General features: G+C 58.5%; 1 protein-coding gene across 2 annotated transcripts in view; it reads left to right on the top strand.

The window, feature by feature from the left end:
* Positions 1-6,670: 6,670 nt before the first annotated feature.
* FAM222A (family with sequence similarity 222 member A) overlaps positions 6,671-26,020 on the top strand; it is a 32,659-nt gene continuing 13,309 nt past the window's right edge. Inside the window, exons 1-2 of one of the 2 annotated variants that reach the window (XM_055797688.1) lie at positions 6,671-7,094; positions 24,202-24,332. In XM_055797688.1, coding sequence (XP_055653663.1) covers positions 24,251-24,332 — 82 coding nt within the window. In that variant the 5' untranslated portion in view covers positions 6,671-7,094; positions 24,202-24,250. Of the gene's footprint in view, positions 7,095-7,712; positions 10,700-24,201; positions 24,333-26,020 lie in introns of those variants that run through there. The other variant, XM_055797689.1, reaches the window with a different exon arrangement.

Below are 26,020 nucleotides of genomic sequence, written 5' to 3'. Positions count from 1 at the left end.
CGGAGCATCTTTGGGTAAGCAGGCAGGGACCAGTGGGCTGGGAAGGTGGTTGTGGGGCTGGGGACGCCCCCTCAGCATGGCCATAGCGCGCCCCCCCCCCCATCCCTCCCTTAAGGGTTCCCAGCCAGCAGAGGCAGGTTCTCACTCTTTTCTCTTTGTTTCCAACTTTACCCTAATAAATCCTCCTGGGAGCCAGAGCCTCCTAACAAACATCACTGGGAAAACCCAGGGAGCTGGCAGGGCCACGGATCAATCCCAGCCCTGCGTGGCTCCTGTGCCTGCCCCCGCTGACCCCTGCCATGCCGAGGCAGCCGGTGTCTCTGCCTCCTCCTGTCCTGGCTCTGTAGCTGAACCACTGTAACCGGATTTATGGCCATGGGCTGGAATACATCATGTGGGGACCGAGCCGCTCGTACACTCCATACGTCTCCATTAATCTTCCCTGGGCGCTGCGGGTCATTGGGCTCCACTCCTCGGGAAGGGACCCCCCACTCCCACGGGAAGAAGGGGCCATAACCCTGCTGGGGGGCAGATGGGGTGGTTGGAGCAGAGGATGTCACGGCCAGGCTGGCTTGAGGGGGGACAGGCAGAGGTGTGGGCAGGGGGCTGCTGCCCATCGCTTTGCTGCCACGGTGCTCGCCCAGCTGCCACACGATGCTGCCTTCCCGGAGGTCGTGGCTCAGCTGTAATGCCTCCTGAAGCCTCAATGTGTTTGCCTGCGGCAGTCTGCCAAAAATTAATATGCAGAGTGGGGGCATCCTTGCCCCCCCACTGCGGGTGCCACAGTGGGAACCGTTTGAGTGAGGGAAACATAAACCCGAGCTGAGCACGCCTGCCACGGGCTGCTCTTATCAGAGCAGCGACACCAACCACTGGGCTTTATACATTTTTAATAAATCATTTTAAATTCTTGACTGTCAGGAGGATTGAATCAGGTGCTTCCCTGGCTGAAAGGCTGAGGGGCTGTGCGGGCTCTCCCAACAGCACTGCTGCTGATGGGGTGCACTGGGGCCCTGGTCCCACCGTGTGGCATCGCTTGGGGCCACTGGGCATTGCTCACAGCCATGGGTACCAGCCCACCCCACCACAGTGGGCCCAGGCATTGTTCACCTTCCTCTTCCCCTATGCCAGTGCCCTCCACCGTGCCGGGGCCGCTGACAGCCCGGCAGAGCCGTGTGGAGCCAGAAGCAGCACAGGGGAGAAGGGGAACTTGCTGAAACAAGCAAATTGCAATGATTCCCCTTTTCCAAATGTCAGCAGATTTGGAGGGGAAAGAAGGAAATAAGTTAAAGGTGAAGATCTCCTGGGAACCTCCAGTTTTCTCTGATACCGCTCCGGGAGCCCAGCTTCCAGCCCAGCTGCCCACAGCCACAAGCTCCCCCAGGGCTGCCCCCCTCAGCAGAGACCACCCTGTAATCCAGGCTGACAGCACACGCCAGCACCGCTCCTTGAATACAATTAAACATCGTAATCAAGTCATTTGGGGGAGAGGGAAACTAGCTGTAGAGCAACGGAAGGGAAATTCAACAAAAATCCGTGCAGGAGAAAGGTACATAACACCGTACACAAGGGATGGGGCAGGAGCAAACCCAGAAGCAGCATCATTCCCAGCCTTGATCACCTCCTGTTTCCAGGATCTGGTCACTCACAAAGCCCAAAGGTTTCAGCCAAGGATCCGGTGAATCCCCCACAGTGGAGCTCTGACCCCCTGCCAAAGGAGGAGGCACCCCGTGGGGCTCTGGAGGCTGAAAGGTGCCCTGGGGACCATCAAGGTAGAGGTGATGCCCACGGGAGAGGGGTACAGTACCCAGCTGGAGGTGGCTGTGACTGCTGACCCCTCCCTGGGAGTGGTGCCTTTGCAGCTCTGTGATGCCAGGGTGCTGCCCACCGCAGTCCCCTCGGCAGCTGGAGGAGTGGGGGGACCCCGGACCCCCCTCAGCTGCCCCTCCACCCAGCGATGCTGCTGAGCGCTCCCGCACAAAAAGGCTGCGGAATGGCCCTGTGCCGGATATGAAACGTTCCCAGGTGAGATAAAACCAAATCACCTGTCAGTCAGCCCCGTATCTCTTGTGGCATCAGAGGCTTGTGACTAATAGGGCTAGAAAATGCACCGCAGGCTGGAATCTGCTCTTCTTTGCGCTCCCGTCCCTGCTTACAAGGGCTTTCACCCCAGCTTTTGAGCAAGGTTGAATTTTTCAGAAGATACAAATGAGAAGAAAAGAAAAAGGCATGGATCCACTCCATCACTGGCAGGGGACTGAGTGCGGGGACAGCAGAGAGCGAGGACGTGGTGACCCCGGGATGCTCCCTGGCCACTGCTGGGATGCAGAGCTGGTGCAGGGCCATGCCGGGGCACGGCTGGGGCTGTTCCTCCATCATGCCCTGGGTCCGGGAGCACGGGGGTGTTTCTCACACCCCCAAAGCATGGGTGCTGTGATGTCCCCTCGGTGCTTTTCTGGGGTGGGAAGGGTGCGGGTGGCTCTTGTGGGAAGCCTGACTCCGCTCCTCATCTCGGAGCTGGGAAGACCCTGGGGGAAGTCACAGGAGCGATGATCCATCATGTGCCAGTGACCCAGACAGGGATATTTTTAAGCAGGGAACAAAAATAGACTGCGGCTGACAGCGAGCACTTGCTCCCAGCGTTGCTGTCAAGGGGGCTGTGCTGGAGGGGCAGAGTTCACCCCAGACCCCCACGCCCCAGCCAGCCCACCCTGAGCCTTGCAGGGTGATCCCCCCTGCCACAGACGGGTCTGTCCCGGCTTGCTCTTAGGATGGCTCTCATGTCGCTGCCTGTGCCCTGGGGACTGTCACCCTGCCCCTTCCTCCTTGCAGCCTGCAAAAGCTGGGTTGTTCGTGCTGGGCTACTGATGCCCCCATAGAAAACGTGCTGCCTAATGTATGGCTGCCTGGGAGATAATGCAGGCTGCTGCTGGCTCCAGGACCTGACTGAAACAGAGATTTGTTTCAGTTGAATAACTTGCTGAATCTATAAATAAACTGGGGGGTGGGGGGGAGCAACCACGGAGCACAGGCGCTTCTGCCTTCCCGACCCCTGCAGCACCCGAGGCAGCTGCCCCCAAATACTGCCCAGCTCTTCACCTCCGCCACCGCCCACAGCAGTGTCACCCAGGGGGACAGCGAGGAGGATGCTCCTGGGACACGGCTCCTTGCCTGGACCAGCCGCCTGCCCTCCGTGCCCCTCAGCTCTGGCTCTCCCAGGCTGGCCCTGGCTCTCAGGCTGTTTCTGGCCCCTGGGACCCTTGCAAGGGGCCATATGGGACCAGCTTCTCGCCTCGGGCTTCCCAGTGGGTAAATTTCACTCTCACTCCAGGGAGATTTGGAATGCAGGAGCAAGCCCATGCACTGTACGCAGGGTGAAGGGCAGCAGATCCTCTGTGCCACAGCAGCAGCTTGGAGAGACCCCCATTCCTGCCTGCCTTCCTCCTCCTCCGCCTTCCTCCTCCCACTTCACGCCTGGCTGCCCATGGCCGTCTCACTCCTCTCCCTGCTCTCCATTTGCTTTCCCAACAGATGTTGGTGTCTCTCCTCTAACGAGCATTTTAACGCCGGAATCTCTCTCACCCCCTTGACTGGGAAGCAAAAAGCTTGACATCTCCCATCAGCATCAAAGTCACTCGCCCAAACACCCCGCACCCCGCCGCGACTGCCAGCGCCTTGCTCCTCTGTGCCTGCAGCCTGGGGCTGCTGGAGTCACCGTGGCACGGTGCTGGCACCACCGCGAAGGTGCTCCATGTCTTCGTGTCCCCCACGTTCCCAGTCCTTGCCTGCAAGGTGCCATCTCTCCAGACCCCTATCCTGGCGGTGCCCCTTGGGGTGCTGCATTTGGAAATGTCTGGGAGCCGGGAAAAACCTCCCGGGATGTGCCGTAGAAGGGGGACTGGGTTCATTAGCCAAGGAACCAGCCATGGGAAGTGCCCGCCTGCGCAATGACATCTTTGTTGGCACCAGTAAACCCTCAGCCTGGTGAGTGGGCATCCCCTGCCACCCTCGCTGTGCCCTGGTGAGATTAATGATGGGCAGGAGGTGGGGCGGGGGGGGGGGGGGGACGGCAGTGAAGACACCGTCCCCCCGCCGTGTCCTTCAGCATCTCTTTGTGTCCCTGTTGCCTACACAGGAGGGCTGCAAGCGGGGCAGGAGGCAGCGATCCCAAATATCGATGCCGGCCCCGATCAATGCTATCTCCTTTTTCCATGCCTATGAGCTCATTGATTTTTTTTTGTTGTTACCTCTCTGTTTATGTAATGTCTGAACTTTGCACAACTGAACCGTTTAATGTGCAGAAAAGAGCCCTGTTGCCATGAAAACGGACCTGCAAATGACAGCACGAATGCGGAGATATCCCTGTTTTATTGGGCCATACTGAATGTATTTTAACCTTGATAAGTCAATAACTTTTCGTACAAAAGGAACGAAAGCAGATACGGTTTTCAGAGCCTTGAATGCATTTAAAGCTGAGAGTAATGGCCCGGTTTTAATCCCCTGGAAATCTTTCTCATTCTGAGGGCCAGTCATTTCCAGAGCAGACTGACATTTTGGTCAAAGAATTACAGCGTGCCTTTGTCAGGATGAGAGATGAAAATGCTCAGCGCTCTGGATTGCTAGCGCCGGTCAAAAATAATGATATTAAATTAAAGGGACACCGTCATCTTAAAGACCTGCCGTTAGGATCCCACATCTCTCCAATTCCCGAGCGCCTTGGCAAGCAGCTGGCATGGACAACTTTGGGTGGGCTCCCCGGTGCCGCAGGGGAAGGATGCGCCCACTGCCACCCCAAATCCGGGCGATGCATTATTTATTTGTGCTAAAGCAGAAGGACTTTTAAAAATCTCTCCTCCAGCAGCGAGAGGCTGCCCGCTTCCTTTTTGCAATTCAATCCCTCTGGATGTGGAAGCAGAGCCCGGTCTCACTTTGCAGAGCTCATTCATTAGCAGATTAAGGCTCTCCTTGTGTTCCCAACATCACTGGGGGAAATTTATGTTCCAGCAAAGTATTCACGGGTTCCCTGAATCACAAAAGTGTTTCTCCTCTGTAAAGTCTTTAAAAAAAAAAAAAAAAAAAAAGGAATGTAAATGGGGAGGTCAGAAGTGCTTAATAGTATCTTCTTGAAGGCAGTGCCGAAACACCCACCTTTTGAAGTTCACTATTTCAAGAAGGATCTCTTCCCCAGCAAAAAATGCCGTCACCCTTTCAAGTCCTTGTGAGTGACTTCAGGTGGTTAAAACATTTTCTAAGAAGAACGAGAGCTGCTTTTCTTTTTTTTTTTTTTTGTTCCGAATAAAAAGCAATCTTTCTTCCTGACTTACTAATAGCTTTGATTAAATTATCTTTGAAAAATCTAAGTGCTGTTCACAAATCTGTAATGGTTTTATTCTTATCGCTGGCCTATATTGCAACTTGGAAAGCAGATAAATAAGCTGCAGAGAACGTACAAAGCTGCACAAGAACCTGCCAGATATATGAGCTAAAACTGTTTGAACTGAAACAAATGAATAGTATGAATAGCCCTGCTCAAAGAGGGAATTTATTCAATATAATGTATTTTCATAGGGAGGATAATACGTATTATAATTACATAGAGGAATCGCTCTCCTGAAAGCATATCTAGCTATTATTTTAATTTCTTAACCTTCAGCGTTTGCTGGATCAGAAGTGGTGACTGGAGCATCTTCACAGGGTCAGCCATCCCGAGGATGCTGGCGCAGCTCCTGGGTTTCAGCTCCCCTCCAGCACATGCCAGGCACTGCCGGTGCCTCCCTGGATGGGGGAGCTGGAAAGGTCCCGAGAAGAAGCCAAATGTCCCCAAAACTCCCCAAAGCTCAGTGCTGCAAGGCGGGAACCAGGGAGGGGAGTGGCGGGAAGGCAGCAAGTGCCGGGGCACAGGCTGGGCTGCTCTGGGGTGCTGGGGGTGGGGAGCCCTGGGGACACACACTGGGCTGTTTTGGGGGTGCTGGGCAGTGGGGAACCCTGGGGGCACAGGCTGGGCTGTTTCGGGGGTGCTGGGTGGGGGGAGCCCCAGGGGGCTCCTTGGCATCATTATGGACAAGAGTGAACGGGCTGCTTCTCCGAGCCCTGCCGGCAGCCGCTCATGCCCTGACGGCCTACGGCGGGGACCGCTGGGGTTGGGGATGGAATAAAGGACTCGAGGACTCGTGCCGTGACTGTGCAAGCCCCGGGGGGCTCAGCCGTGGCTACCACCACCGCCATGGTGGCCACCCCGGGGAGCGCTGTCTGGCTGGAATTAGCTCCAGCCAAGGTCCCATCCCCTCTTTGCCGGAGCTGCGGCACCTCGGGGCGGGGGGGGGACCGCGGCCCGTCTCCGTGCCGTCGAGACCCCCGGCGGGGGGAGGGGGATCCCCGCAGAGCCCCCCTCCCGCGGTGGCGGGACTACAACTCCCATGAGGATCCGCGGCGCCAAGCGGGGCCGTGGCGCGGCGGCTACGCGCGGGGCACGCCGGGAGCCGCAGTCCCGCGCCGGGCGCCTGCCGCCGGCCGGTTCGGATTTTCCCGCGAAAGGGGAGCGTGTGCCGGGCTGGCCCCGCCCCTCCCCGCAGGACGCGCGGCGGCGTCGCCATGGTAACGCGCCGGGGGCGGGGCCGAGCCGCGGGCGGCCGCCGGGCCCCGCGCGGGGCGCTCAGTGTCGCCGCAGCCGCGCACCGGGCGGGAGGCAGCGCCGAGGGGCCGCGCCCCGCCACCGCCGCCACCGCCCCGCCACCGGCCTGCCCGCCCCGCGCCGGCGGGCCCCTGCCGCCGCCGCACAAAGGAACCGGAGGGCCCGCGGTGTGATGCCCCCGGGGGTCCCCGCGCCGCCTGAGCCTATCCGCGCGGGGGTTATTTTATTTTAATTTATTTAAAAAAATTTTTTTTTTCCTCCCGGATATTTTTTTTTCTTATCCCCCGCCCCGGGGGCAGAGCGCCGGGAGCCGCCGCACGCTGGCCGCGCACGGGGCGGGGCGGGCCGCCGGCGGGGCGCGGGGCCGGGCGGGCGCCGCCGCTGCTGCTGCGCGGCCCGGGGGGGGCGGCCCGGCGCACCCCGCACCGCAGCGGCCGGAGCCGGCCCGGATCCAGCTCTGACGGTAACGGGGGGCCGGCGGCGGCGGGCACCGGGGGGGGCGGGGGGGGGTTACCGGCGTGGGGAGGGGCGGGGGGGCGCGGGGGGACCGGGGGGCTCCGGTTCCCGGAGCGCAGCAGGAGGCGGCGCCGCCGCAGCGCGGTGCCCGGCTCCCCCGGCCGCGCAGCCGCGGGGAGGACACGGCGGGCGCGGAGCCACCGCCGCCGGCTGGGGACCGGCTCGCCCGTCGCTACCGGAGAGGAACGGGAGCAACTTTTTTTTTTTTTCTTTCTTGGGTGTTGTTTTTTTTTTTATGGCTTTTTTGGGTCGCCTGACTCAATGGAAATAAAATATCCACGGGTGCCTCCACGAGGAGAGCTGAGACACTTCCAGCGTGAGCCGTCCGTCAGCTGCTGCTTTCTCCGCCGACCCCGGCTGCCCCTTTTCGCCTGGAAAAAGAGGGAAGAAATTAAAACAAAAAAAAAGGTTTTTTCTCCTCCATCCGGAGCCGGCTCGGGCAGGGAGGCGGCGTGGATGCGCCTGACCCCACAGGGCCACCGGAGCGGGTGGTGGCAGAGCCCCACCATGGACCCTCACTGGTGTGGATGGGCCCTCACTGGTGTGGATACCGCCGGTCACAAAGGAGCGGAGAGGAAAAGGAGCCACCCTGCGATGTTTTATTGAAAAGCCCATCTCCCCGGCTGCTGTCGCCGGGCCGGGTGGCTCAGCCCCGCAGAGATGTCTGCGGGCCGAAGGCATCTCCCGAAACAAGCCCTGCTGCACAAGGGAAGCATCCCTGGAGCATCTTCTGGACCATCAGCTCTGGGAATGTGATCCACAGGGACAAGGCATCATCGTGGTCCCCGAGAGCTCACGGGCAGCATGGCTGGGCATCCTCCAAGGCTGTGACCAGCTCCTGCTGGGAACGAGCGGGCTGTGCCGCCTCTCTGGCTCAGTCCCCAACAGAAAGCAAGGTGTTCCCGGTGCTGGCGGGGGTGGCTCAGCCCCAGCACCCAAATCTGGCTCTGGGGAGAGCCATCACATCGTGGGAATTTCATGGCTGGAGAGGCAGGGCCTGGGCGCAGAGAGCTGCCGGCGGCTCGGCACGGCTGGCTGCAGGGCACCGCTGAGCCGGCTTGAAACCATGGCACAGCTCCGGCCCTGTGGCTTTATTTCTGAAGGAGAGGCAGTGGCAAAGTTTTCCAGCCATGCTGGGTGCTTTCCAAGGGATGAATTTGCTTGGCATAAGGCAGCCAGCAGTAGGTTGCCTGGCTCTGGTTGTCGGGGCCGAGATGTCTCTGTAAGGGAGTTTTTTGAGATGTGTGTGTGTGTGTATATGTATATATGTGCATCCTCCTGCTTGTAATGCTCTTGTTCGGAGGCTGCAGGCAGCTGGCCTGGGTGGGCGACGTGCTTGCCTGGAAGGCAGAGTGCTCAGGGTGTGAGGCCATGGGCTCTGCGGGTGTGGGGGGCAGAGCCACGTGACCCCTCTCTCAATAAGCAGTGTCCCTTATCTTGCTCGAGATGATTTTGTGGCATTTGGCAGTTTTGTACCTTCCCATGCCCCTGCAGTGCGGTTTCACTGTCTGGGCACATGCCGGTGGTTGGTGGTCCAGGTGGACTGTGCACCGGCAGGACCGCAGCCAGCAAAACCTTCACACGTGGGCTCCGGTGCAGGGATGTGAGGTAGGAAACATCCCTGGCAGAGGGCACCTGGTGTCCTCGGGAGGGATTTTTCTTATTGCGGATCTGTAAAACTTTCAGGAGTGGATTTTCAGGTGCCGGGGCAAGCCATGGTGTGAGTCATGTGCTGTTGGGTTAGGCTGCTTCAAAGCCATAGTGGAAGGAGAAGGGGAGCTCTCGCCGTGGTGCCTTCTTCTGACCTTGTGTGTAGAGCAGGGGAAGAGAAGGCTGTTCCCTGGCAGCGGGAGCCTGGCTTGTTTTCCTGGCTTTAAGAACGGCTTTCCTGCTGGCTGAGTGGGCCGGTACTGGTGGGGCACAGTCTGTGTGCCAGAGCAGTGCTGGATGCGAGGTTAGCCCCGTTTCAGCTGGCTGTATCGTTAAAAATTAAAATATCTGGGTGTGAATATTCATCCCCAGTCTGGAGCAGAGAAGCCCGTGGTGGGAGGAGATGGGGTAGCTGCTGCCATGCCGTGCCCAGGGGGACAGAGCCCCTCCAGGGAGGCCATCATCTCATTTTTATAGCCCCTCTGTGGTTATGAGTCTTATCTGAGCCTGAAACGCGCCCATCCCTTGAGCAGGCTGTGGAGGAGCCCCTTCCCTCCTGGTGCTTTTGATTGTAGGATGTTGCCCTACCCGGGGAAGGGCTCCATCGCCCAGGGCCGAGGGTCTCCCAGGTCCCATGACCCCGTGGTGGTGGTCCTTGCCAAGCACGGCGTTCTGTGCCGGCCGCCATCCCTGAGCTGCTCCTGCCGGGCGTGCGGGGTTAGTGCTAGGCGTTTGCATCCCTGCCAGGCAGCAGAGTTAATTTTTGCCTGAAGCAGGTTTCCTGCGTGGCCTGAACTTGTGTGGGAAAATCTGCGGCGAAGCTGGGCAGCCCCGCATCCCTCTCCAGCCGCATCCTGACCCGCCACGGGGAGCCACAGCCTCGTAAATATTTGGTGGGAGCCAACCCACCCTGCTGTCCTCCTGCTGTCGGGGTACCAAGGGCAGGGATGTGGGTGCCACCCCTGAGCCTGGCGGGTGCCAGAGCGACGGGATGGGTGGTGGGAGCCTTGGTGACCCCACGGCTCCTTTTGGGGACAGAGCAGGATATCCTCTCCGGGCAGGGTAAGGTCCTTTGCTGGTGGTGCGTGATCCTCGGGTGAGGGGAGTCCGTGTGTGGTGACCCCCCAGCCCGGCTGGTGCTGCCCGCAGGGATGCTGCAGCTGGCGGGGTGGGCCGGGGGCTGCACCTGCCGGGACCCCGCTCCCAGCCCCGCCGGCATCTGTGCCGCCGCATGTCCGTCTGCAGCGGGCGCATGCATGCAAAAATAAGACATTTCTTCTTTCTCTGCTGCCTGCGCATTCCTCAAAAAGCTAATATTCATGAAAGGTAATTCAATCAAACCACGATGCCTATCAGCTAATGCAGCAAAGCTGGCGCAGGGGTGAGAATGGGAGCCAGGAACACAAAAGCCCTGTTTTATTACCTCCTGCTTGCCTGAGAATTGCTTTTCTCCCTCGAGTGAGCCGGCTAAAGCTGGCTTTATTATGTTAACCTATTTGCGTGTCAAGAGCTATTGTGCCTCTCTTTATCTGTGTTTGTATTTGCTCGATGCAGGGAATAAAAGGACGAGGCGAAAATGGATGGCTGGTCAGTGCTTTGCACTCTGGGGGCACTGATTGGTTGCTAAGTGATTTGCATCCTCGGTAATCGCTTTTATCTCGGAAGGATGTCGTGTATAATTATAAGCCTACTGACATCTTTTGAAATCTGCCTAATGGGTGTTTTTAATTTACATGGGAAGCAGGGGCTATTTGTGTTGCTCTGATTACAGGTTGTGCCAGTATATGGATTAAAATATAGATATTTCCATAGACGTGGGGGACCGTGAGTGATGAGGCTGTGATTTTTGGCGAGTCCCTGCTCTCCCAGGGATGGGTCCCGGAAGAGCAGAAGTCACCGTGGGTGAGTTTGGGGTTTAATCTCTTAGCCCACTGCGCAGCCTGGGGTGCTGCTGGACTGTGCTCTCGGCCCGTGCATCGGCTGTTCTTGTAGCCATCCCGTGAAATGAAATGAGAGGTGGGCTGCTGGCTGCTGCGAGCCAGACCCTGCTGTGCTGCTGTGGCTGTTTACCCCCAGGAGCTCTCCTCAGCCTGGGGTGAGGCATGGGGGGGGGGGGCATGCCACCAACACCCCACACTGGGCATCCGTGCCAGCGTAGGGCTGATGGAGCTGAGCCGGGCAGCATGGGGAGCTGGATGTGCCAGCAGCGGGGAGCCTGGGCTCTGAGGTTCCCTGCTCAGCGCCCCCAAAGCAGGGAGTGCCAGCTGCTTTGCTGGGCTGGGGCCGGGGGGTAAATATTAAACTAGCGTCCGGTGCTCCGGCTGAGCCCTGCCGAGTCACGGTTCTCGGGAGCCCTGTGATCCTGTGTCTTTATTCGAGCTGCAGCTGGTGGGTTCGCACGGCCGTGGCAGAGCTGCCGCGTGTGCTCACGGCAAATAAAGCTCCTGATCACCTGCAGTGCCACTGCCAGCCCTGGGCACCTGCACCCGGCAGGCTCCCAACCGGTAGGCACACGGAGACTGCTGCGGCGTTGGTGGGGTTTGGGCTGTGCTCCCAGTGTGGGAGCTTCAGCAGTGCCGTGGGTGCATCTCTCGGGCAGGTGGTGGGATGTGGGTGCTCCGAGACCATCCCGGGTGTGCTCGGGCATGGAGGAGCCCTGATGTGGAAAGCAGCCCGGCTAGAGCGTGATGCCGTGCTGGCAATGCGCTTGGCTCTCCTGCTTTCCACCTCCACGCCGGTAAATCATTGCAGCGCCCTAGGGGCTGCCAGGGAAGGGCAGAGGTTCTGAGGTGGAGGTTGCGGTGAGATGAGGGGTGTTGGGGTCCCTGCCGGGGCTCCGTGCACAGGGACATCTCTCAAACACACAGAGGTCCTGACGCGAGGTCAGTGCCCGTGATGGGCGCAGGGGCTGGACACCCCTTGCAGCGGGTGCTGGGCTGGGTGAAGGTGTAGGGCAGGTCCTGGGGGCTGGTTGCCCACACGAGCAACTCAGACTGGCTACCTTCCTCCTCCTCCTCCTCCAGGAAAGACCACAAGTGAGCCACAGGCACACCCAAGCACGTGCCCCGGCTCCCTCCGGCTGCGTGCAAGGTGACCCCATCGATTTGCAGGGCTGAGGTGGTTTTGTGGCAAATGGCACCGTGGCAGCCATGCCGTGGCGTGCCGGCTGGGGTGCCAGGCCGGTGAGAAATGCAGGATGTGAGAAAAGTCAATACGGTGGGGGCAAGCGCCAGACCCCGCGCCCTGGGGTGCTGTGCCCTCCTGCACGGGTGTCCCGGCTGGTGAGCAGCACGGGCGCCGCTATTTATGGCTGGCTGTAAACAAACTCCCAATGAAAGAAAGTTAATGACCTGAGACTGACAGGAGCCTGCTGGGAATTTTTATAGCCCCTGGGACTCCTTTCGCTAAAGAGAGAATACATCAGCGTTTTAACCCAAAACGGCTAGCCGTACGGTGCGGGGGCCAGGGGACAGCCCTGACATGGGGAGGCATTTTGGAGGGGCTAGCCCTGCGTGAGGATGGGGTTATAGTGGGGGGACCTAGCTCTCGGCCGTGTCCCCATCCCCCTGCATGGGACCAGGGTGTGCAGCCCCCTCCTTGCCCCGATGAGGGGAGGCGCATCCCGGGGTCCGATGCTCTCCAAGGCTTTCGCCATCTGCCTCTCGTAGGTCATCTCTGCTGTGCTCCAGGCTAGAGCAAGGGCTGGCTTAGTATCACTGGTAACACACAGTAATAAAGCCTTAATACCCTGCAGTGGGGAGATTGCACCGCCAGAGATGAATATTCATATTGCTTTCGAATTTGGCCTTGGTTACACGACGGGGGTGCCATGGGGGGAGACGGGAGTGCAGCAGTGTGGGGTGCTCCTCACCTGCCTGCTCCTGCCTGCCTGCCCAGCCGTCATGTTTAATATCGCGTCCTGGCTAATTTTGGGGTAGGAATATCGTCGTCAGTGCTCTCAGGGGATGGGATGGCGAGCATGGTGCAGGGTGCCCTGCGCGCTCCGCTCGCTGCCTGCTCCCTTTGCACGCGCAGCCTCCGTCTGCACGCGACGCTTGATTTACTGAGAAGAGCTGGCAGTTAAACCTGACAAATTGAAGGCGGTTTTAAGTGGTTCAGGTTAATTAATAGTCAGGGAAGTATCAATTTTTTAAGGGATGCTCTTGGCTCGCAAGGAGAACCGGAGCTTGGCTTTCCCTTTGGAAAGTAACACCATCTGCACCGGTCCTCCTGGGCAGGGGGAGGGAGCTGGGCTCAGTGTTGAGCTTGGTGGCATCACCCTTTGGTTTCTGACCCACAGCTTTGCATTTCTGCTTATATCTCCCATCCCACACAGCCGGTGCTGAGTGAGGCACCGGGATGGGGCTGTCCCACATGGCTGTGGTGCCAGGGAGGCACCAGGGTGGGGCTGTCCCACATGGCTGTGGTGCCAAAGCACCCACTGCTTTTGGGGGTCTGGCTATCCGCTCTCTTTTGACGGTGACCTGGTGCTGCTGGGGTCTGTGCCATGGCAGCAGTGCAGTAGCATGCAGCTGCACCTCACCGGTAACCGGAGCGCTTTGGCTGTAGCCACCTGTGGTGGTGCAGCAGGGTGGCCGCGGTGTCCTTGCTCCTCTGGGGGACCTGTGGGTGAGCACCAGCGTGTACAGGACTGTCGGGCTCCATCCTGGGCTGGGACTGGGAGCTGATGTGGATGAGCTGGAGCAGCATCCACTCCCCGTGGTTTGGGCGCATGTGACCCAGGTGCTCACATCTGCCAAGCTTGGGCCGAGGGAATGCTGCCCAGGGTTCAGATTTTAAAAACATTGTAATGAAAGGAGCTTAAACTTCCCGGTAAGGAGAGGTGGAGAAGCAGCAGTGGCTGCTTGTGTGGCACGGAAAGCATCTGAGCTGCATATGATAAAGGCTCGATGGTGCAGGGATCCAGGCAGCATCTGTGGTGGTCCCAGTGCACGCCAGCGCCGTGGGGTGCTGCAGGGGTGAGCACCTCCGGGCTGACACGTGGGGCTGGGTCCCAGAGCAGCACAAAGCCTTTGCCCGGCCACGTGCTCCATCTTTCTCAGCATAGACTGGGATGCAGGTGGAAGTGGTGGTTTTTCAGCAGCTCTGATGCTTGGGAATATGAGAGATTAAGGTTAGTGACCATTTTTTAACTCAATAAAGGGGAAGACAAGCTGGAGTCTGCAGTCCAGAGATATAATTAGTTCGCAGCAATGGTGCTTTCTTGATTTAGCTTCAGAGAGCAGAACAAGACAAGGATGTTATACCCAATTAGCAATAACATACAGTCTGAGCTTCACTAGGTGAGATAACAAGCCATTTTTATAGCTCTTCTTTACGGACTATTTTTTTTTTTTTTTTTTTGGAAAAGGGGGGAAGGAGGAGAGGGACCAAGTCTTTATTTCTTTTCATCTGGGAACAATTACTAGTGAGCTCAGAAAGCCCAAAGCTGAGTGATACCTTGGCAAACAGAGGATAAAAAAAAAATAAATGCAAAGCTGAAACAGGCTGGAGCTGGGCTGAAGCTGTCTGCCTGTCCCAGCAGTGGCCTCAGGGGAGCCAGGGGGAAGCCGGGCTGGTGCTGGCTGTGTCCCGGTGAGGACACGGGCAAGGGCCGCCCACACACCGTGGATGTGCCCTATCTGCTGTGGCGAGGGTTTACGGCACGTGGACTGGCAGAGCTGCCCAGAGGGGCCTGGTGCACGCGGGGTGACCGTCGGTGCTGCCGGCAGCCTGTCCATGCCCCGAGCCGTGTTCCCCGGTGGGCACACCGGTCCCCAGCGAGGTGACCCCCAGCTGTGTCCTCCGCACAGCGCCGGTCAGATGCCAGCTGCCTGCCGCCTGCCAGCGCCGCGTTCTCTCTTTATATTGCAGATCGATGGCCATTGATTTTTCCTCCTGTGTAAACCTGGGTAGGTCAGGGCTGCGGAGGGGTTTTGTGCACATCTGGCTCTGGCTCAGCTGTGGTCAGAGCATCCTGTGCCAGTCTCTGCAGCCCACCCACCCTCCCACGGGCCTCTGGGCCGCAGTGAAGCTCAAGGACATCCAGAAAACAGCCTTGTAAAAAGTCTAGAAAACTCAGGTTTCATTCATCAGCTTTTAAACAAGCTCTGCTGTTTATGTGGGTTATTTGCAGCTGCTCTCCCCTCTCTTGCTCCACGCCGCCCCCCCCCCAGCCCCTCCTGGTGAGGATGCGCCTGGGGGAGCTGCTGGGACCTGGCTGCATTTGGGGTACCCGTGGGACCAGGGTGGCCCAGTGCTTCCCTCAGGGCAGAGCCAACGTGGGACATCCCTGGGGACACCCCAGAGGGCTCTCAGGATGGGGGCCGTTCTTCCTCTTGGTGTCTACCCCTGCCGCAGCCACCCCTCTCCTGTGGGGCAGAGCCAGGGGATGGGGTGGGAGCTGCTCGCACCCTGGAGAGGGCAGGGGGTTGCTGTCCCCTCCACTGTCCTTCCCAGAGAGTTTTACAGGTTGATGGGCAGTGTGTGTGTGTGTCCCTGGGGACACTCAGTGGGACCACTGGAGTCCATCCTGCCGCACCCCCAGCCCACCCTGGGGAGCATGTCCCCTTGCAGGCACAGGGCTGATGGGGACAGGGATGGGGACAGCCCAGTTCTCATCCCCACCAGGAGAAGCCACAGAGCCGCTCTCCGGACTATTAACGCCCCACAATGATCATCAACTCTCGTCGTAATCATTAAGACTATTAGAAAGAAATGTTGGCTTGCAGCTAATGTCAGACTTTCCGTTCTGCTTTGCAAACGCGCACAATTAATGCCAATCAGCCGGGGGAGGCAGCCAGCTCGCAATCACGGCTGCTCCGGCGCGGCTGTCAGCTCTTGCCATCCCGGCTTGTACATTTTCATACAATTGCTATAAACATCTGAGGGAAACTCCGCGTTCTTCGGCAGGCGTGGGTATTGTTCTCTGTTCCTTTTAATTACTCTGCATTCAGCGGCTCATCCAGCCTCGGATCAGTGCAGGAAAGTAGGGCTTTGTAAAACAAATATATAAATCTGGAGAGATGCCTTATTTTCCCATTCGGTGGCTGCGTTAGGCTAAATAAGAAAAGCCTGTTTCATTTTTCTTGGGCTTTTCCTTCTTCTCCCACCCCCTGTGTTGCTTTCACCCCCAGTCCCTCTCCCTCAGGGAACCCCAAAAGCAGGGCATGCTCAGGAGAAGCAGGGGGGGGAAGAGCCAGAATTACTTGACCGGATGGTGGTATAATCCTCGTTACAAAAGTACACATCAATTATAAGAATTCCTACAGTAATCTTAGAAATCTATCTTTTCTGCTGAACCAGCTCATTAAAGAGCACCATTCATTTCCATCTCTCTGGGTGAGAAGGGTTTAAATCTCCAGAGCTTTGTATTACAAAATAGACTTAGGGTGATGGACTCTCGTTAAATATTAAAAGAATGAAGTTTATTTTTTTTATTTTTTCCTTTTCCTCCCTCTTTTCACCCAGGCTGGCAGCCCAGACGAAGCGTAACCTAAGGAGGCGAGGCTGGGGGGCTGGGGGGGCCCCCGCTGTGAATAGCTTCCCCATCTGTCAGGCGATGCGGGGCTGTGCTCAATGGGCGCCTTTGAGGACCCTGCGCCTCCCCTCACCCGGGAACCCCAGCCAGCGCCGGGGGAGGAGGGAGGGAGGTTTCCCCAGGCCACCCTGGCAAGCCCCCGAGCCTGCGCCGGACCCAGCCGCCGGCACAGGCAGGGCTTTTGTCTGCCAGCGGGGCAGCAGCCGGGCGGGCGCGGGGCAAGGGATGGGCACAGAGCCCTTTTGTGTGCAGCTGCACCCCGAGGCGAGCAGGGGCAGCGGCGATGGAGCAGGATGCGGGGATGGGGAGCAGCAGCGGGGATGGGGAATTGGTACCCGAGGATGGGGAGCGGGTACCCAGGGGATGGGGAATTGCTGCCCAGAGATGGGAAGTTGGTACTTGGGGATGGGGAGCAGGACCAGGGATGGAAAGCAGTGGCCGGCCGGGGTCGAGGGCGGCGCAGGGCGATGTGTGCGCTGCTGCGGAGGCTCTGTGCAAACACGTTAATTTGTTTTCTTTCTTGCCTCGCCTTTCAGGGTAATTGGTTGCATTTGAAGCCTTTGTGAAAGCCTTTGATTATAGTAATTTCAGCAGCGCGATCTACCCTGGATTCCTTCGTCAGATTCTTTCACAGCTCAGGCGCTCAGAGCTGTAATTACCGAGCGGCATGCGCCTGGCTGCCATGCACGGTGCAGCCGGACGGGTGCCTGGGCAGCCTGGGCACCGCGGTGCTGCCGGAATAACCGCAGGAGCCCCCGGTCAGGGTGCAGGGCAGACAAGCCCCCAGGATGGGGCAGAAGGAGCTGTGGTGGGTGCTGGGAAGCTTTGGTCTCCCCAGTGTCAGAGTCTGTTGGGTCTCAGCTGGGGACATGGGTGCTGCCTGCACCCAGGGGGTGGATGCCCGTTCCAGGCTGGGCTCTGGGTTCATTGGGGTCTGGGGTGTTTTAATTGCTGTTCTGGTGACCTACCTGGAGCTATTTGGCTTTTCTGCTGGTTTGATCCTGCATCTCTGCTGGGGCTGGGACCAAAAGCCCATGAGCATCCCGAGCATCCAGCTCTCACTGCTGGGGACAGTGGGTTCATCCCCCTGGCCCCTCTCCCCCTCCATCCATCTGCAGGATGGATACATGGCGTGACCATGTTGGATGAGAGGTTGTGCTTCGAGGGGCTGGGCAAAGCGCCCCCCCTCAGCGCAGCATGCCTCCCAGTCCCTGCCACCAGGTACGCTCCTGCAGGGTACCAGATTAGAGGGGATCCACACGTATAGGCAGATCCTGCCCACACGCTGAGCACCGGCCCTGCCAGGACCCTGGTGCATGCAGGCAGAGCTGGGCTCTGCCAAAAACACCAAAGGCACCCGAGCGGGGCCCTGACCTTTGTTAACAGGGCTGCTCCCCCCGCCCCGGCTCCTGGCATTTCGTTCCCAGTGCCACGTAATGACCTTCTCAGCAGCAGCGTGCCAGCGTCTGCCACTTCCAATTACCCACGCCTGCTCAGCGCCACAGCCGCTCCTCGCCCAGCAGCAGCAGCAGCATGAGGGTTTCTCCCTCCCCAGCAGGATGGCAGCGGGTCAGGGGGGATGCTGCACCGGCATCACCCACCCTCCCAGCTCAGGGACCTTTAGGGACCCCCCAGTGCTGCCCAGGGCTCCGGCTGCCCTGCCCCAGGGTGCTGGAGACACTTGGGTTTCCAGAATCATTATTAACCTGTTCGAGAGCTGTTCCCGCTCGCAGCTAAAATAGATCTTTAATCTCTGCCCAAAATAGCTCATTTGATGAGAGGCCTCCTTAAAGCTGACACATAAATTTAACCAGGCTGCCCGAGCCCTGCACGAGGATGTCTGCAAATGCTCAACAGCACTCAAATTGTTTTTTTTAATTCCATCTTTATGGACACGTCTGATACCTTATTTCTTCCATTGGGTCATTTGGACCGGGTGGGAGGCAATTTGCTTGTCCCCTCTGCTCTGGGCTGTGGCAGCTGTGCCCTTGCCCCAGCCTCCCTGGCCCCGCTTGCTAACAAAAGGGTATTTTCGGGTATTTTTTGACGTTGATTTTCTTGAACAGCCTAAGGGGCTGCTTCTTGGAGCCGTTGTGGGAGGAGAAACCTCGGCTCTGGGTGGAAAGGTTGCTGCCTTAAGGTGCCAGCAGTGAGGGGATGCTCTGTCCAGGTCCCGGCGTGGCAGTGCCGCTCCGTCCTTGGCGGTGTGCCACGGCTGGTGAGCTCAGTGCCATCTTGGTGTTACAGCAGCCTTGAAAACGCACCGTCCCTCTAGCAGTGGGACAGCAAAATGTCTCCTCCATAAGCAAAGGCAGGCTCCAGGGAAGTGGGAGATGGGGATGCTCACCATGTTGGGGCAGCAGCTGCCCCTCAAGCTGGGGCTGAGATGGGGGCATGGGCAGTATCCGGTCCTGCCTGTCGCCGCGTGTCTTGTGGTGTCCCTAGTGCTGGAGGGGACTGTCCTGTCCCCATGCACAGTGTCCTCAAGAGAGGCTTGGGCACTTGCATTGCCTTTGGGATGTGCACCCACATTGCCTTTGGGATGTGCACTTGCATCCCTGGTGGGGTGCGCACCCACGTTGCCTTTGGGATGTGCACCCTCTCCTCCCTGGGGTTCTCCCTTGCAAGCTCCATCTCGCAGGGTGGGACAAGGTGGAGAAACTGGAGGATGAGAGATCCCCGTGGTGTGCAGTGGGGTCCATCTGCCGTGGTCGGACTCTGAAGCTGAGGGCACAGCTCTGCTTGGTGCCAGGTGGGTCCTGGGCTCCTTCCCTGCATCTCCGCAGGGCACGGCCCGGGAGCAGCTGCTCAGCCGGTGTGGGTCACTCCCACAGACAGGCCCCCACTCCCCCGCAGCAAAATAATCACTTCCAGCATCATTATCTGTTGCAAACCCCAGCTTCCAATTTTAATCAGAGGAGCTGGTGTTGCTTTAAGATCTGCGGGTCTTAAAGATCACAAGAGGGGTTAGAGAAAATTACCCTTGACTCTTACATGCTAATGTAATCTCTAACCAGATCTGCAGCACTGCAGCTAAAATTGCTTTTTAGATTAACATTTAATTATTAACAGGGCCCCCTGAAAGGCCTGGGGCTGGAGTGCATGGAGGGGAGCGGATTAGCCGGGTGCGATGGAGCAGCGGCCGGGCGAGGGGAAGGTCGTGGTGCGGCCAGCGGCACCGTGCCGTGCTTTATTGCAGCCCTCGGCACAGCGGCGTCAACTTTCTGCTTTATTTTATCTGGTGCTCCCAGTGATTTACAGCGGGGTGACCTTTCCCGCGCTCGCCTGTTGCAGGACGGAGCTGTGGTGTCGCTTGCCGAGTGCCGTGTCCCCTCCACCACCTCAGCTGGGGACCATAAATCTGCTGCTGGGTGGGAGATGGGCATGAGCTGGCACGGCAGCTGCCTGCACCACCTTGGTGCCAGCCGGCAGCACGAGCCAAAATCCCGCTTGCCCTGGGATGGGATGGGCACCTATCCCCGAGCTGCAGAGAGGAAGCCTTTGGGATGTGCGCCCACATCACCTTTGGGGCGTGCACCTGCATCCCTGGTGGGGTGTGCACCCACATCACCTTTGGGGTGTGCAGAAGGGAAGCCTTCCTCCTCCAGCACCGCCTCACCCGTGCAGGAGGGATGCCGTCTGATGGGAAGCCAGTGTCTGTGGGGCGGTGGCAGTGGCCGTGCTGGGGATGCTGTGGAGGTAGCACCCATGTCCCCAGGGCTGCGGGGAAGGGGAGCCGGGGGTTTCTCCTCCATCCAAGCATGGAGGGATGAGGGACCAGGGTGTCCCCGGTCGCGACAGGTAGCCCTGGCACCACAGATACTCGGCACCCCAGCGACCAGTGAGCGTTTTTGCTTCATTTATCAGTGCTGCCAGCTTGTGAGGGTGGCTGCCAGCCTCAGCCTTGCTCCCACACCGCCCGGCCGGCGCTGTCAGAAACCTCTTGTGCCTTTTCTAGCTGGGGTGACCCGGTCACCTCCTCTCCCTGTGCCAAACCCTGCACTGTCTTTTAACAGCCTGGAGGGAGACATGGCGGCATGACTCAAACAGCTTTGCAGCATCTGTGTTCCTGCCCCGCTTCATCTCCTAACCTAGAAAACTCCCTTTTTTGGGGCTTGCACCCCAGGCCACCCTGATAACACCCGGGGAAGGATGCTCACCTTGCACCCAAGCCTGGGTGGTGACAGAGACCTTGTTCCTTACTTTTCCCAGCTGGAGCGCTGCTCCTGCCCTCCCCTCTGCCCTTGCACTGTCCAGCCAGCAGCACAGACCCAGTTAAGGCTGAGACTTTAAATGTTCCCTTCCCCCCCCCACCCCCATCACATATTCTTTTATCTAAATCCTCGCCTGCGAAAGCCTCTATCGACAGCTGCGCTGGCCTTATCTCGCCAGAGGGACCTTCACGGGGCTCTCGGAGGAGATAAGCCCGACTTATCAGCCGCTGATGTCAGAGGAGGTGCCAAACCCTCCCGTCACTGGGGCTTTAGACAGAGAGGGTATTTTATTATTTTTTTTAATTATTATTAAAGTCACAAAGACCTTGGGCTTATAAATAGTGTGATGTAGAGATAGGGCTTCGAAATTAGCTGGCCCAGGGTGGGGGCCGGGAAGGAGCGGTTGGAGAGGGGCTGGGGAAGGATGGAGGGGGGTGATGCCAGGGCTGGGGAGTGGTGCTGTGGGATGCAGACTTGGGGTTCCTGAGGGACCCTGCTCCTAGCATCCCCGAGAGCGGGATGCTCTTGCCATGTGCCACGGTGCCGGCTGTGCCGCTGGCCGGGTGGCAGCGGGGCCATCGAGGCCACATAAACTGGGGGGTGGTTCAGCAAAACTGCTGAGTGTTGTCTTTCCTGCCACGAAAGAGCCAGAGCAGCTTGAACTAAATCGGATCCTGCTGATTGGAATTAGTTCAAATGCAGATGGAGCTAACTAAGCTGGCGCTAAGCGTTCGGACAGCCCAGCGCCCAATTCCCATCAGCTGATTCAGGGGCTTTTCTGAGCAGCATTAACGAAATGCCACCGCGGCACAGATGCCCATTGTGCCGGCGCCCACCCTCTCGCCTTCGGGTGCGCTGGGGGTGCCTGGCAGGGTGCCAGGATGGAGGGATGTTATTGCGGTGCGTGCGGTGCCGGGGCCCTTGTGGTTACGAAGCATGGCTGAGGTGGGCTGAAGCGCAACATAGCTGTCGGAAAAATTGTCTCCACTGCATGATGCTGGGAGATGGGGGCAAACCCGGGGTCTGAATTAACCGGTGGCTTTATTTAGTTTGGCATATGGCTCCCACATCCCTGCCGGCTGATGCCGATGATGCTCCTGCTGTGCATGGCTGAGGTCAGGATGGCTCCGGGAGGGTGCTGGGCTGTGCCTGGTTGTGTGGCAGGGCACAGAGGGCACTGGTGTGGAGAGCACCTGTGCCATCATGGGGATGTCCCCCGGGGACTTGCATGGCTAGGCCCCAAGGGCCAAAGGCGACTACAGCTCCTGTGAGCGGCCACCAGCATCCCCCCTTCCCCGGGGGCTCAGGCTGCATCCTTGCCCAGCCCCCTGTTGGCACTCGTGTTTGGTGCCCTGCCGGTGGCCGCATCCTGCCCTGTGGGGGCTTTCTCCTTGCTCTCAGCCCCACTTTCCCCGGGGATCAGCAAGGACCTGATGTGCATCCATCAGCAGCGCGAGCCACCCACAAAGCCCGTGCCCAGCAGGGACGTGGGGCAGCATCCCAGCACTGAGTTGGCCTTGCCGCAGGGGAGGAGGTGACATCCGCCCGCTAATCGGCCAGATGGTGACACCCGGCGGGATACCAGCCCCGAGGTCACTGCCTAGTTGAGGCTCAGGTAGAGTGGGAGCCAGCGCAGCCATCCCCTGCATGGCCATGGGTGCCCCGACCTGGGTCCCCCCTGTGGGGATGGGGTCAGCACAGCATCTCCCCGGTGCGGAGGCAGCGGTGGGCACGTGCGGGGGGAGCGAAGGTGCAGGGGGAGCAGGGCTGCGTAACGCACCCTGAATCCCGGCGGGGAGAGCCGAGCTCCCTGGCAGTCAAGTGCGCTCAGCCTCTGAATAAGAAGCACTTCATTCTCTTTTCAAACTGTATAATTTCTGCCTGATTGTAATGGCATATTTTAAAATTACCAGAAATCGAAGCCAGAAAATGGATATGGCTGCTTTTACTGCGAGCTGCGTTAACAAAGGGTATGTAATGCATGAAATAAAAACACCTCCCTGCCCCCCTTCTTTTTTTTTTTTTAAGACAGTAATAGGAGAAAATTGGTTTTGAAACTGAATAAAAGTCCCTTTCAGAGGAAATAATTTCTTTCAGGGTACCTTTGCTGAAAGTAAAATAGTGAATAATGAAAGGTGGTTACATGATTGTCTTTCATTTAGAGAGCATGAGGACAGATGGAATCTGGGAGAAATGCACGATTGGAATAATTGCATGGTAACAAGGCGCTTGTTGTGAAATTAGTGTCTTAAGAAAGTAGTGAAAAAGGCTTTTACTCATGAATACTTCATTATTAGGAGAAAACAGCACAATTTGGGTTCTCCAGACACCTGCTTGGTATTAGATGACTTCCTCCTCCCCTCCTGCTCCTCACACCTTTCGCAAATGAGTCTCTCTCTCCCTTACCCCAGTTTGCAGGATGGGGGGGACGGGGCGAGACCCTCGGGCAGAGCGCAGCCACGGCACGGACACCCTGTGTGGGTCCCACTGCCACCACCGGCTGTCAGCCAGGGGACGAGCCCAGAGCCTGGGACCCCTGTGCCCGGTGGAGGTGGGCATGGGGTGAGAGCCAGCGGCCAGCGCATGGGTACCGTTGGCTGTGCACCCGTGGTGGCTGTGAAGGTGTGTTTCTGGGCGATGTTTAAACCAGTGGAGCAAGGAGAGCATCAGGCATAGCTCAGGGAGCATCTGTCTCTGCTCCGCTGCCCGGCAGGTGATGGTCACAGCTGTGCCAACGTGTGCCCAAAGCCACCGCACAGCTCCCTGCCAGCCCAGCACCTCTCTCCAACACCAGGGCATGTGGAAAACATCACGGAGAGCTGCAGGAGGGCACGATTTCCCCATGACGGAGCAGGTGAAGTGATGTACCCGGCCATGACACCCAGCCGTGACCCCCAGCCATGACCCCCAGCCATCAGTAGATGTTCAGCCAGGAGAGCGATGGCTCAGAAGCTGCGATGCTGGAGGACAGGCACTGCTGCCTGCTTTTCTGCTGCTCCTGCCCACGTCTCCCTGCCCTCTCCAAGCAGCAATATCACTCCCCGCGCCAGCCGGAGCAGTGGGAGGGTGTCAGCAGCAACTGGTTATAATTCATGCCCTCCGCGGTGGCTCATGAAGGATGTACAATTAGCAGAGTGGTGGTGGTGATGACTTTGGCCTGACCCCTCCAGCTTTTGTTGAGCAGATTTTGATGCCAGCTGGGAGCTGGCGACAGATCCCAGGACCCTGAGCGGGATTTTAACGCCATCTTTCCCCAGCCTTGGCCGGAGCCAGCAGGGTTGCTCGGTGCCGGGAGGTGCTGGCTGGCACGCCAGCAGGCTGGTCTGGCACTGCCAGGAGCGCGGTGCCGGGGGGGTGCCCTGGTTTTGCCCCATTCCTGGCGGGAAGGATGGAAAGCTTTGCAAGGAGTGCAAATCACCCACGGAGACCTTCATATTTATTTTATATCCATTCATATTTAAGGCTTTCAGAGTTATTTATTTATCACCAAAGGAGCAAAAAGCTCTGAGCAGCGTGCGTGCCCGTGGTCGGCGCCGGGAGCTCCTGCCTCCAGCTCCTCTGCCCGGAGAGCGGCTGGGTGGGCAGAAGGGTGGTGGGCAGCGGTGCGGGCAGGTCTCCTTGCCTGACCAGCGTGTCTCTTCTCTCGGCAGGACACGGGCCAGCGGTGGGGGCGGCACTGCCCGCCGGGAGACCCAGACCATGCTGGCCTGCCTGCAGAGGACCCAGAACCCCCCAGCCCAGCACCTCGCCTGCCCCAACAAGGCGCTGGAGCCGCGCAAGTGTAAGTGCCCGGGGGCGGGGGGGTTGGTGGGTGGGGGTTGGTGTGCCTGCTTTGATGCTGCTTCCCTTATTGAAAAAGACATTTATTTAACCGATAATTAAAAAGAGCAGGAGAAGCAGGGAGGGGAGGGGGAGGAAGGAGACAAGATAAGCAAATTAAATTGGGTTGCTCTGGTTGATAAGTCGAACTTCAGAAAATGTTGCAGAGCTGTCTGGGAAGCTCAGTGGCGGCAGAGGATGCTGCTGTCGCCTGCTCCACGCCCCACAAACCTCCCCGGCCCTTCCCCCCCTAATTACTTTCTCCGTTTTGCAGCAGCTCGCCTTCCCCAGGAGCTGGCCTTTCAGATAAGCTGTAAACTAGTTACATTAAAATGGGATCCAAAAGGTCACTCCAGTAAAGCACCTGTCTCTCCCAGCCTTTGTCTCTCAATCCAAACCGTGATTAAATGTATATTTAATGAGCCTGCTTTAGGCAGGCGTGTTTGACCTCCCCGGCTGGGAAAGACGCATTAAGATTCTCAAGTGATGAATGTGTGTTTTAAAGAGGGGAGTGGATATTTTTCTGCTGGTCTCAGTTGGATTTTTAAACATTGCCGACTGAAGACAAATCAGCTGCTAAAGCTCTGCTTGTTAGTCTGTGACAGCCCCCGGGCATTTGTTTAATGATCTGTATTTTCCCAGAGATGTTTTTTTCCCTCTACCTGGGCACCCCGACACAGCTGAGGGAGCCAGGCACGGGGTTTGGGTGATGCTTGGCCACCCTGGGGACTCCCGGCATTGCTCCAGCGATGCTCACTGCCAGCCAGGAGGGTTATTTTTCGGCTGAAGCTCCCCAAGCTCCAGCATGGCACGGCTGCAGGGAGCAGGGCACCCAAGCCAGAGGCAGGGTGATGGGCGCCCGTGCATCCCAGCGTTGCAGGCGGGGAAGCACTTGTGTGTGCATCTGGGATCGCAAGGGCAGGTGGGATCGGTGCTTCCTGAGCTCTTTGCCCCCAAGCATCCATCAGGGTGTCAGCTCTCGGGGTCTTGGTGAGTCTGCAAAGGTGCTGGTGGGGGTATGCATGGACCCCCGTGTGCTTGTGCTGCATCAGAGCTCGCGGTGCCGCTCGGGTCTCCTTCTTATTAGTCTCTGGAAGGAAAACGGATGTTGCTCTTGTAAAATTATTCCTAATCCGTCATGCCTGAGCAGTGTGCAGCGGCGCAGGGCTGGCGCGAGGGGAGCAGGGGCTGGCTCCCGGTGTGCCTCATTGCCACGGGTTAATTAGCTCAGCCAGGCCCACACGGTCTGAGACCCGTGGGCAGGCTGAGCCTGGCAGGGGTTTCTGGAGACCAGAGGCGTTTGGCACTGGGCATCTCTGTCAAGCCTGGTGTGATGCTGAGGTCAGGATATGTCTGCCCATCCCCGCAGCATTCCTCGGTTGCGGCTCGGAGCCAGAAACCTGAGACTCTGCTCATGGGGATGCTGAGGAGCAGCACCCTGGGGATGGGGTCCCTGAGCATCCTCCTGCCAGGGTCTGGTGCTTCCCAGGGTTGGTGCTTCCCAGCCTTTCCTGCCCCACCACAGACAATGCTAAAATAAGGAGATTCAGGGAGCAGGAGCCCTGTACATGGTTTTGCCACAGGGCAAGGCACCCATCAGTGGGGAGAGCTGCTCTTGGATGCAGCCACCTGCACCCTGGGAGGTCCCAG

This window comes from Falco peregrinus, chromosome 2 (assembly GCF_023634155.1).
Source record: "Falco peregrinus isolate bFalPer1 chromosome 2, bFalPer1.pri, whole genome shotgun sequence".
NCBI lineage: Eukaryota > Metazoa > Chordata > Aves > Falconiformes > Falconidae > Falco > Falco peregrinus.
This window is presented reverse-complemented; position numbering and strand designations above follow the sequence as displayed.